Consider the following 12,064-nt stretch of genomic DNA (forward strand, 5'->3'; position numbering starts at 1 on the left):
GACACCGCATGCAGAGATGCATGCGGTGTCCGCACGCAATAATCTCTCGCCCGCATGGGGAGCGTCTTGTTCCGCTCGGTTCTTGGAGCCGCATGCGATGGGGAGATCACTCCCCATCTCCTTTCCCTCTTGCCTATAAGAAGCCCCGTTTGGGGAGGTTTCAGGTTAGCCGAAATTACTGGAGAAGGGGGAGGTGTTGTCGGATTGCTTCTAGGGCTTCTCTTACTCTTCTTGTGTGCTCTACGTCAAGTGATAACCTCTTCCCTTTTTTTCTCTTCTTTAGCCATTTGACTTGGTGTCTCTTTTCATGCTGAAATTCTTTCTGATGCCTTTTTTGGGATGATTGAGAGTAAAAAAAAAATGAAGTTTTTAATCCTAAGTTGATGTATTTATAGTTGCACGCTAGGTGTTTGTTGAAAAGGTGCAAGGAAATTTAATTCATCACATTTGCATCAAAGTTAGTAGTGAGGCCTTTGAATCCTTCCTTTATGCACCTTATACAAATCCTCATTTAAAAAAAAAAAAAACTGAAACTTGGGTGGTTGATTTGTGAAAATCTGGAGTCACTTGGGAGACCCTTGTATCGTTTTCTACTGTGACTTTTTTTTATTTTATTTTGGAGCATGTGTAAGTAATGATATTTATGGTTGAGGGTTGCTAAAACTTTTGTTTCAGAGCTTAGCTTTGTTTCTCTGCCACGTGTTTTTCTCCTGTTCAAACTGCGTATAGGAGGCTATATTTATTTATCTCCTTTGTTAAAGTTAAAAAAATATACATATGCATGTTTTGGAGGTTCGATTCGGCTCCCCGTGGTTGCCTTTATTTGCTTAAGTTGCATGTTATACATTGATGAAATGCCTTGTAGCTTGCTGATTCGGTTTTATTCTTGCATGCTATTCATTATTTAGAGTTTTATGGCTTGACGATTTGGTTCAAAGAAACTCTCGTTACATGCTATATATCATTCGGAAGTTATAGAGTTTATGGAAATATAAAACTTCAAAACTTTTGTTTATGAAAAATCTGGAATTAAAATTTCGGGAACGGATTTGTGAAAATCTGAAACCGTCGGGTGTTTTTTTCTTTCTTTTTGTAAAATCTGAAACTTCGGGGTTGTGGTTTTGTTCGCTCTGATGGTCTAACATCAAGGCTTTTAGAAATTTTATTTTGGGTGGCCTATTCATGAAAATTTGAAGTTATGGGGTGTTCTTTTTGCAAAATCTGAAATTCATTGGTTGTTTATTTGTAAAATTTGAAGTCTTTTGAATGGGTTATTTGTAAAAAATCTTAAATGCATTATAAATGGAAGTTTGGAAGCTTAGGTTGTTGCTCTTCAATGATATTTGCTTATTTGGAACAAATGCTAGAAATGAAATGTTGAAACTCTTCATTATTGATATTCTTGTTCAAGTAAATGATGGAATTCATTTTAATGATTCATTTTAATTTAATGCTGAGACAAGTTGGCTTTAGGAACTCATTTATGCTTATTTGTTTTCCTGTTACATATTCTTATTCGAAGCATATGCTGGGTGTAAGAAATTTTTGAGGCTTAAGGCATTACGAGATGTGAGTTTTATAATTCTATTTCGACCCATTTATTGGGCTCTGTTTTGGCCATGTTGTGACTTGATTTTGGACCATGTTGTGGCTCGGTTTTGGCCTTGTGGTGGCTGCGGTTTTAGCCTTGTTGTGGCTCAGTTTTGGACCTTGTGGGTTTTAGACCTTGTTCTGGCTGCGGTTTTAGCCTTGCTAGGTTTGCTTTTGGCTTGATGCTGGGCTCGGTTTTGGAACCTTATACTGGCTTCAGTTTTGCTTGATGAAGGGCTCAGTTTGGCATGAGATCAGGCTCGGTTTCACCTGTAATTTGGCTTGGTTCGGTTCTTCTTTTGGGTTGGGTTTTACTTGGAATATTGTTCTATATTTGGCCCCCTCTGTTAGGCTCGTTTTGGTTAAAATATGGCTATGTTTTTGCCCTTTTGTTAGGCTCGGTTTTAGCTCCCCTTGCCTGCCCCCATTCAAATACATGTGGAGGTCTATTCCAAATAATTTAAAAATTGGTTTGGGGCTTGATTTTTAGCTCCCTATGGTTGTTGCCCCTGCCCAAAGCATATGATGAGTGGGAATTTTGGTTTTAAGGTTTTGTGGAATTTGGTTTGGAAGGCTTGTTCTTGCTCCCCTTTGCTGCCCTTTTCTGTTTAGAATACATGTGCAGTTGGAATTAGGTTTGGAGGATTTTTGAGATTCCTTTTAGGTTCTCGATTTTTTACTTCTTATGGCTGCCTTCCTGTTCGAAACACTTGTTGAAAAGAAATTTGGCTCTTTTAAAGCTTTTCAGGCTTGTTTTGAGGGCTCTGTCTTACCCCTCTTTGCTGCCCTTGGCCGTAAGCATTTATATGGATTTCTTGTCTGGTGTCGGGTTCACATTTCATTTCATTGGAAACTCTTGGTTTGAGGTGGAATTGAGTGGCTTTAATATTTGCAAGGTGAAATACTTTAATTACTTGTTACTTGAAAAAATTTGAATGCCCCTTTCAATGAATAATTTGTCAGATGTTCGAAAGTATTTTGGAGCCCAATCTTGTGGGCCGAATTGATTACAAAAAAAAGAAGGAAAAAAGAAAAAAAAAAGAAGGAAAAAAGAGAAGAGGAGGATCGTTTGATATAAGAAAATATATATGTTTGGGCATAGCTTGGGGTTTTCTGGATTGTGCCTTTTGGGGATGTCTCTTGGCTAGCCTGAAGGAGTGTGCTATATTTCCTTGTTCGAGAAAGTCCGTCAATTGGATGTTTTAGATTAACCCTCTTACCGTTTTGGCCCTCTTTTCTAAATTGAATTTGGAGGTGGGTTGGTCTTCTTTCTCTTTCCTTTTTTGCTTTTTAGTTCGTTTTCTTTGCTTTTTGGTTCGAGTTTTTAGGTGCTTATGTTTGATACACAAGTGCATATGTATAGCCTTTTGCTATACATGAAATCATCAAGCAAGGTCGCAAGTAGGTCGATTTTGTTTTGGGGTTTAGGGTGGTGATGACAAAGGCACACCGGTGGTAGAGCAGATGATATTTCATCCTACGACATCAGGACTCAATCCTGGGACCTGATAAACTGTAGGATGATAGTATTATTCACCGACACAAGACTACCTGGCGACCCGTACCTTCTTAGATTGTTGGCGATCGTACGCCCAACGGCGTGATCGACTCATTGACAATTATACTTTTCAAAACTGATAAGAACAGATGCAATATTTATAAAAACATTTTTTACCACAAAATTGATATAACTTTCTTTTGTATGCCTAAAATTCATGTGCATGCTAAAATATAAATTTTAAATATATTGTAACTTGGTTGTCCACTTGTCGATTACCAATACCGGGCTACGGAGTACCCTCCTAAGTTAGGTTTAGTAGGACACCCTTCTAGTTGAGTGTTGGACTCTATACATTCGGGTGACCGACAGTAGTCTTCGACGTCCATTGAGTACAAATATATAATATCTAAGTTTAGCCCCGACCCGAGTGCTTGCGGTTTTCTCTCTTCGGATTTTTCGTGTGATTTTACTTGGAACTTTTGGTAAAGCACTCGTGGCCTTTTTCCGGGATACTCCCGTGTTTTCAATGACTTTCTTGAAGTCGTCATTTGTTGTTGTTGCTTCAAAATTTCCGTTGTGAGTCATTTGACGATTTTCTCGAGTTGTCTTCCATCGTCGGTCATTTGTCGCTCTTTCTTGAGTTTTCCAGGTGGTAGTTCTTTTGTTGATACAATGCATGCTAGCTCCTTTTTAAATTCTGTCATTATACTTGTACCTGCTATTGTTTCTCTTACACACTATACTTTAGAATAGGAGGCCAGTAGTTGGTTTCATAGAAGGTACCCGGCAGCAAATCGTTGACTCAACAATTGCATGTACACTTTAAACTAACATTGAACTCGAAGGTGCTAGGATGATATGATCTCCACGCTCTTAAGTACATGTGAATGTGAATGAATTATGAAATGAAATGTATCATGCATGTTTGTGATGATTTAGTTAGACTAGTTTATTATCTATTGGGTCTCAATTTCGCAAGTGAAGACGAGTGTTGGTGAGAATTTAATTTGACCGAATAATCTGCCTTTGTCGCACCTCATTCGACTCATAAGGTGGGAGCTAGTTGGGGTTATGATATTATGAAGAGAAAAATAAGAATGTGATGTAACATAGATTGTAGTTGTGCAGTAAAATGTATTTAAAATATATTTAAGACCTCATGTAGCACTTTGTAGAGATGGGTAGAGATAAGGATTCTCAAAGTTGACCGTAGGATCTAAGTTAAGAGTTATGATGATGATGATGATAAACTTAATGATAATTTAATTGGCTTTATAATTTTGATAAATATCCTACATTATCGTCCTTCATTAAAAGAAATTTTTTGTTGATAGGTTAAGTAATGTTGTATTCTTTAGACTTGCACAAATTTATTTTTGAATAACGCTTTTCAAACTCTTGTCTTGAAACTATGTTGGTTGCTTTAGTCTTCCTTTTATGGGTCACTGTTATGAATGTTCGTTATTTATGTGCTTAGATTTTCAGTTATATCAAAAAGGAGCTTTCAATATTTAAAGTTAGTTTACAGTGAACTTGAGAAATCCTGCATTGTTGATAATTGCAGCTAAACGTAAGAAACAAGTCTGCAGCAGCTGAATGTTTCATGCGGACAGAGATGTGTTTGGAAGGTTTTAATGATTTCGTGTCAACTGTTTTTTTCTCATGCTTATTACAATCCATTACTTTCATGTGCTGTCATGCCAAGCATATATATTGTATGTCTTTTTTTGTCAGGGAAAGTATTGTTTTTTTGAGAAAAAAATTGAAAAGGATCTCTGGACTATTTTTATAGGTCGTTTTAGTTATAGTTGTCTTACGTGTTCAATTTAGTTTCTTGTCTCTTTTAAAATGCTCTAAAATTGTCCTATTGAATAATTTTCAATCATATTTGAGGAGTAAATTGGCTATTTTGGATCATACTTTAAGATTTAAGTTACTTTATAGGATGCATTAGATAGTTTGTTATCAAAACAGCCCTCATAAATTGTGATACCGGAGGAAGCCCAAATCATAATAGAAATAAATGCTATTGCTGAATTTGAAGGGATTACAAACAATGACACTTGCCATAAGAAAACATGATACAAACACAAAGCTAGGGAGGATCTGGGTGGTGGTTTTGCGGTTGTATGTGGGGGTGTAGGGAGATGGCAGCAAGAAGGTTAGGAGGGACTGTACGGTTTCAGACTGCAGTGGGGAAGAAAAGAGGGAGAGCTGTGGTTGGGCTGCATAGGGTTGGGCTGCATGGGGGGATAGGAAGGGGTGAAGGCTGCTGTTGGGCCGTTGGAGTTGGACGGTTGTGGGGAAGGAATTAGGGAAGGGCTGCTGTTGGGCTATAGATTGGACTGTAGAGGGGTTCGAAATACGGAAGGCCGGCTGTTGGGCTGCAGATTGGACTATTGAAGGGTAGGAAAGGGTGAAGCCTGCTGTTGGGCTGTTAGATGGGGGAGTAGTAGCCTGAGGTAGGATTTATGGAAAGGGAGGGGCTATCACGGGAAAGGTTTTGGGTCGTGTGCTGTCACGGGAGGAATGGAGGGGCTGGGGCTGTCACTGGAGTAGGGGCTGCTGGTGGGAAGGGAAGTGGAACAGCAGCAGGCTAGTGGCCCGATACAAGGGAAAGCTGGTAGAGTTGCGACAGGTAAGATGGCTCTGGATGGAGTGCAGCTGGGTAAGTCACGGCAGTGGAATTGATGGGAGAGTTGTGGCCCAGATAGCAGGCGGCTGGGACAGGCTTGCAGGTTTGGAAGGAAATGGAAGGAAAGGGGCAGCGTAGGATGGCTGCGGGGAGAAGGTCACGGTAAAGCTTGCGGAGGACTGCAACAGGAGCAACGGCAGGGATAGTGGACTGCAGCAGGGGGAAATCCGGGGAGACGGGTGGAGGTGGACGTCAGAGAAGATAATCACAACCAGGGAGAGGGATACAGTTGGAGCACCACCCTAACCATCTGTTACAGCCCTTAAAGGGACAATAGGACGCCGGCGACTGTCCTCACAAACTGAAATAAAAAAATTAACATAAGTTGAAAACCTAGATAACAATTACATAGGGGATAGATAAGTTGGAAACTAGGAAAGAAAAAAGGGGAAATTTCCCGCCAAATGAAAAGAGGGGGGGGGGGGGGTTCAGCCTTCCCTCTCAACTAAACTGGTTTGGGCCAAACTAGTTTAGATGTATGGTGGTAAGTCCTCTGGTAGGTCGATCATGCCGGCATAGTCATTCCACAACACATTTTGATAGAATAGGTAGCCATCCTCATCTGACGCATCTTAAGCGGGAGCTGCATATAGAGATGGATTCCCGCAATGCAACTCTTGAGCCCTTACATTTGAAATCTTCTCCTTCCACTTCTCATGTCTAGCGTGCGGTGATTGAATAATAAGTATGTGAGAAGAACTCAATTCTGAGATGAAATCCGTGACAAGTTGAACCACTCTTACTGGTACCCCCTTGGGGGAGACTTCCTCCCCACAGATTGGACCTGGATCCCATTGCTGAATTTTGATCTCCATCAAGTTCCTTAGGTTCACTATAAAGTTGGGGTTCTTCTCTCCCGTCTGGGCATCTGACGAGGTGTCCTATACTGATTTGAAAGTAACCTTTGAATATCTCCATGTAATGTTATTGAAACGACATACAATGACCTCATTTCTGGCATGCTTAACCTCCCTCCGTCTGGGAAATTATGGAGGAGGTCTATACATTTGAAAAATCTCCATCTCGTTTATCCGTGGTGGACCTATATCTGATGTCGGTTCATCAAACTCACAACTCTTGTAGACATCCAAGGTCAATTCTATTGATGTTCCTCTCACTGTCTGTTGGATGCTAGCTTGCGGCACCATAATCTCATGCTCTGCTGGGCTGCCCATTACCTCAGAGTCTTTACCTTCTAGAGCAACGACTGTTACCTCTATTGGAATCTCTATCTGGGTGTCAACCGGATTTGGTTTTGCCTCTTCTTTGCTAGCTGCAAGTGGAGAATCTTCTCGTTATTCTTCATCTTCTTTTCGATCACCGTTCATCTCTCCAACTGGAAGCTAGTACTCCCCGTTTATGTCCTTACTCTCTTCAGTGTCTGTGGTGTCTTTACCAAACTTTTTGAAGACGCCCTGTTCGGTGAAGTAGATCACACCCTTTGTTGTGTGTTCTGCCTCTACATGTCCAAATTCGTGGCACTTGTCACATTTTCTAGCTGTGACAAACTTGCGGATTAGTTTCGTTGGACAGCAGCTAGGTGGGTCGCTTGTTGTTGCGATCTCTCCACGCTGAAACCTAGTGTCTGCAACTTTTGGTGGTAGTAGGTTGGTAGGAATTGACGCTGTGTTCCTGCTTTGTCTTCATATCTTCTCATTCCCCTCTTCGACCTTTCGGATCATAGCCAAGGGTAACCTCCCATGGATTTCAATTCAATGTCGGTAATCCACTACCGAAGTCGGCGGATCTCTCGTCCTATCTCCTCACGGATAGGCTCGGACATATATCTCATTAGTGGCATGACTAAGGTTTAGGAATATTAAAGAAAAATTCTTATGGGGTTAGGGTTTGGGTTGTAAAAAGGATATTTGGTAGTAAGAATGAAAGTTTTGGTTTATGGTGGATGCTAGGAAACCATAGGATAGGACTAGGGTTAGGGTAGCTCTGATATTAAATGACACTAGAGGAAACACAAACCATAATGGAAACAAAAATATTATTGTTGAGTTTTAAGGGATTACAAATAACGACACTCGCCATAAGAAAACACGATACAATCACAAAGCTAGGGTGTGAATCGGGGTGGTGGTGTTGAAGTTGTATGTGGGGGTGGAGGGAGATGGCAGCAAGAAGGTTAGGAGGGGCTGTACGGTTTCAGACTGCAGTGGGGAAGAGAAGAGGAGAGCTGCGGTTGGGCTGCGTAAGGTTGGACTGGAGTGGGGGATAGGAAAGGGTGAAGGCTGCTGTTGGGCCGTTGAACTTGGACTGTTGTTAGGAAGGAATTGGGGAAGGGGCTGCTGTTGGACTGTAGAGGGGAATGAAAAAAGGGAAGGCCGGCTGTTAGGAAGGAATTGGGAAGAAAGGGGCGAAGCCTGCTGTTGGGCTGTTAGATGGGGGATTAGTGGCCTGAGGTAGGAGTTATGGGAAGGGAGGGGCTGTCACGGGAGGAGGGGCTGCTGGTTGGAAGTGAAGTGGAACAGCGGCAGGTTAGAGGCCCGATACAGGGGAAAGCTGAGAGAGTTACCGCAGGTAAAATGGGCCCTGGATGGAGTGCAGTTAGGGGAATTACGGCAATGGAATTGATGAAGGAGTTGCGGCCCAGCTAGCAGGTGATTGGGATAGGCTTGCAGTTTAGGAAGGAAAGGGGTAGCGTGGGATGGCTGCAGGGAGCAGGTCACGGTATAGCCTGCAGGGGGTGGGAGTCACTGGAGAGGACTACAGCGGGAGGAAAGGCAGGGAGAGGAGGCTGCAGCAGGGGGAATGGCAGGGAGAGGGTTGGAGGTGGACGTCGGAGAATATAATTATCACCGGGGAGAGAGATACAGCCGGAGCACCACCCTAACCATCAGATACAATTCTAAATGAGAAAATAGGACGCCGGCGTCTATCCTCACAAACTGAAGTCAGAAAATTAGCATAAGCTGACAACCTAAACAGCAAACACACATATAAATAAGAGATAGATAGACGAGAAAAGGGGGTGATATCCCGCCAAACAGAACTGGTTTGGGCCAAACAAGTTCAGCTTTTGGAGGAAAACCCTCGTGTTAAATTGTACATGAATCATTTTGACGTTTTTCTCTTGTTTTACATGTTAAAGATAGCTTATGTACTTGCTGCTGCCTAGCTTGATTAGTAGAGACTATCAACATAAGGCTTTTCTTGCAGAGTATATCCATAAAAACTACTTTGAGATACTTAACTGACTTACTGATGAATCATTTGTCTTAGAAATCTCAATGTTAGGTGAACCCTTGTCAAGTTTTTAAATTCCTATTTCGATGTTGTAAATTTGGTGCATTCATTTGTAATTTATTCCATTTTTTGTTGGTGGGACAAAGTCATGAAAGTGTAGACATTTTTTATCTAGATGGATCTAGTAGTCATATGGTCAAGCTATGGGTCTGCATCCTATGCTGACTTGATTTAAAAATCTATTTTGCAGGATTGATTGATGCAATAAGAGAGGATATTTCCTTACTAACATTGCTTGCAGAGATTATATGCCTTCTAGATATGATCGTGAATTCTTTTGCACACATGATATCGACCAAGCCTCCTGAATGTTATTCAAGGCCAGAATTCACTGGTAGACAAAACATATTCAGTTTTTTTTTTGTTTTTTTTTTGGAAGGAGTTAAATTGAGCATTCATTGCGAATTGATAACTAAAAATGATTGGCAGCAAGTGGGCCTATGGCAATTGATGCTGGCAAACATCCTATCGTAGAGAACTTGCGTAGTGATTTTGTAGTTACGTTTTTCTTTCACACTCATAGTCACTATATTTATTTGATTCCTTTTTCCAAACATAACCTATTGCGATTGATAGAGAATTTTTATATGCAGCCTAACAATCTTTTCCTTTCTGAAGTGTCAAATGTGGTGATAGTCATGGGTCCAAACATGTAAATATACATATATATGCTTTCGGATTCTCGTTTTAACCTCTATTCTTTCTATGCATATAAAATTTAAAACTATATGTATTATGGAATTAAATAATCAATATCATTTTTTGCTTTCACATGCTCAGGAGTGGAAAAAGTACTTATCTTCAACAAGTTTGTCTTCTGATCATTCTTGCACAAATTGGTTGCTATGTTCCTGCTCGTTTTGCATCCATAAGGGTAGTTGATCGCATGTTTACACGGATTGGCAGTGGAGACAACGTTGAATATAACACAAGCACAGTAAGCTCCAATATTTACCGTTTGCTTCCAACTCACTATATTCAAAAGATTCCAAGGAAATTTAAAATGAGACACTTCTATTGGTTTTTTTCGATTTTTTCACGTGATGGGCTACTAAATATACAATGGAATTCTACATAAACTCCTAAATTCCATTTTTCAATGGTGTATAACCTGTTGCTTTATTTTTTGTAATCTAATTATATATATATATATATATAAAAGCCCAAAGGCTAATATATTAAATAGACAGAAAGATACAGATACAATGTGTGGGAGGGCCCAAGCATGGCACCCTGCCCACACAATAATCACAATTGGTTCCAAAACTAGAAAATACAGAAAAGTACATGAGAGACTTAAAGAAAAAGCCTAAAATTGTTGAAGTACATAGTATCAGGTGGCTAGAGAGCGACCCAATTTAGCCTTGCCTCTATCTCTAGTTCTAGGGAAGAAGTCAGCTAATAAATTGGTAAGATGAGTGTCACTGCCATTAGTAACCAATGTATCATCCAATAAGTTCCCGAGTCAGCCTCCATTCTTCTTCTTTCTCCTAGAATAGACCTGTCATTCCTCATCCGAAGATTGACTCACCTGATTAGTGGATTGGTTTAAAGTGTGTCAGACATGTGTAGGTTGTTGAACATTAGAAGCAATTACATGTTGTACCAGCTGATATTGTATTGGGTCAAAGGAGCACTCTCGTGTGTCTTGGCATGTAGGTGAGCTCTCTTCAATAACAGTGGGTGTTATAAGCACGACTGGATCTGTAGTTGTAGTATGGTATACTTCGTCAGGAACTGCAGTGTTGGAAAGATGATCGGATTGCATCTTCTCAACAGGGATGGTAGGTGACTGATCTTTAGCGATATTCGACCTTAGATGAGGATGCAAGCGATAGCAAATAGTAGAACTGTGGCCAAACATATTGCAATAAGAGCAATAAGGAGGGTGTGGTTCGATTTCAATTTTTTGCCAATACTCGTTGTGGGTGGTTCCAATCTATACTTCATCCAGGGCTGGTTGAGTGATATCCCTCTTAACCAACACACAAGCCATAGAGGGTCTGGTGACTGCAAGCGTAGGACTATCAACCTTGAGAGACTTACCGTAAGCAATTGCTAAGGAGTAGAGAATTTCCAAGTTGAATTGTGTAATTTTAACCCTGGAAACTTTATCCAAATAGGAATGATAAAGGTCTCCGCTTTTGGATCAAAATCAACAGTCCACTTCAGAATTTTCATATAACGGTTGTCGTTCTTGATAACTTTCCGTGAAAAAATGCAAGTGTAATCGACATCGTCAGATAACTGAATCACTATGTGTCGACCATCAAATAAACCAATATTCAAATTGCCCAACAACTTCACAACATCAAATTCTTTTTGAATGATCTCAAGTCTTGGGTGACCATAAAGAGATTTTTCACTAGAGCAAAATGTCAAGAAGATGCGAGAGCACTGATTTCAACTTTTGTGAGAATAAGAATAAGCTTACCATTTTTTTTCCAAGTTTTTTAATGAAGGTGTGATCACCGCCATCTTCAAGAGCCTCGTGAAAAGATTGTGGAACATTGCAAGACTTACCTATATGAAAACCAGTCTCTGAAAGAGAGTAGAGACACCGTTGGCAAGTGCAGTGGCATAGGAACCGGTAGTCGATGTCATCTCTGCCGACAAGATGGTGTTTGTCGGGCAGGAAAGCAACTGTCGTCTGGAATAGCGAAATCGACGTCGTCTGGAAGGAGACGACTGCGAAGGAAGTGTCGTCGACTAATGAGGACTTCGTCTGGAAGGAATAGCGAAGTCGTGTCGTATGGAAGGAATGACGAAGTCGCGTCATTTGGAAGGAGACAACTGCGAAGGAGGTGTCGTCGTGCACGACGCAAGCAGCGACAACACGAGGCGTCGTCGTCTATCACTTAGACGACGCGAGCAAGCGTCGATGACAAAAAGTCTACGAGCGAGCGTCGTCGAGAAAACTGCGAGGAAGTGAGAAAACAAGGAAATCACTGTCGGGAATCGTCATCCAACAAAACCCTAGCAGAGCCCGTTGCCGCTGCCGCCGCCGCCGCCATTAACAACCA

General features: G+C 41.0%; 1 protein-coding gene across 9 annotated transcripts in view; it reads left to right on the forward strand.

The window, feature by feature from the left end:
- LOC110027914 (DNA mismatch repair protein MSH4) overlaps window positions 1–12,064 on the forward strand; it is a 182,101-nt gene that overhangs the window by 146,359 nt on the left and 23,678 nt on the right. For 7 of the 9 annotated variants that reach the window (XR_002294390.1, XR_002294392.1, XR_002294391.1 and 4 more), the window contains 4 exons: window positions 4,656–4,719; window positions 9,232–9,375; window positions 9,471–9,693; window positions 9,822–9,978. Coding sequence is in view for 6 of the 9 variants with exons in the window: in XM_020729553.1 (XP_020585212.1) it covers window positions 4,656–4,719; window positions 9,232–9,375; window positions 9,471–9,693; window positions 9,822–9,978 (588 nt within the window). In the remaining 3 variants the exon portion in view is untranslated. The remainder of the gene's footprint in view (window positions 1–4,655; window positions 4,720–9,231; window positions 9,376–9,470; window positions 9,694–9,821; window positions 9,979–12,064) is intronic. The other 2 variants (XM_020729556.1, XM_020729557.1) reach the window with 1 other exon arrangement.

Source organism: Phalaenopsis equestris, unplaced genomic scaffold, assembly GCF_001263595.1.
Source record: "Phalaenopsis equestris unplaced genomic scaffold, ASM126359v1 Scaffold000468, whole genome shotgun sequence".
Taxonomy (NCBI): Eukaryota; Viridiplantae; Streptophyta; class Magnoliopsida; order Asparagales; family Orchidaceae; genus Phalaenopsis; species Phalaenopsis equestris.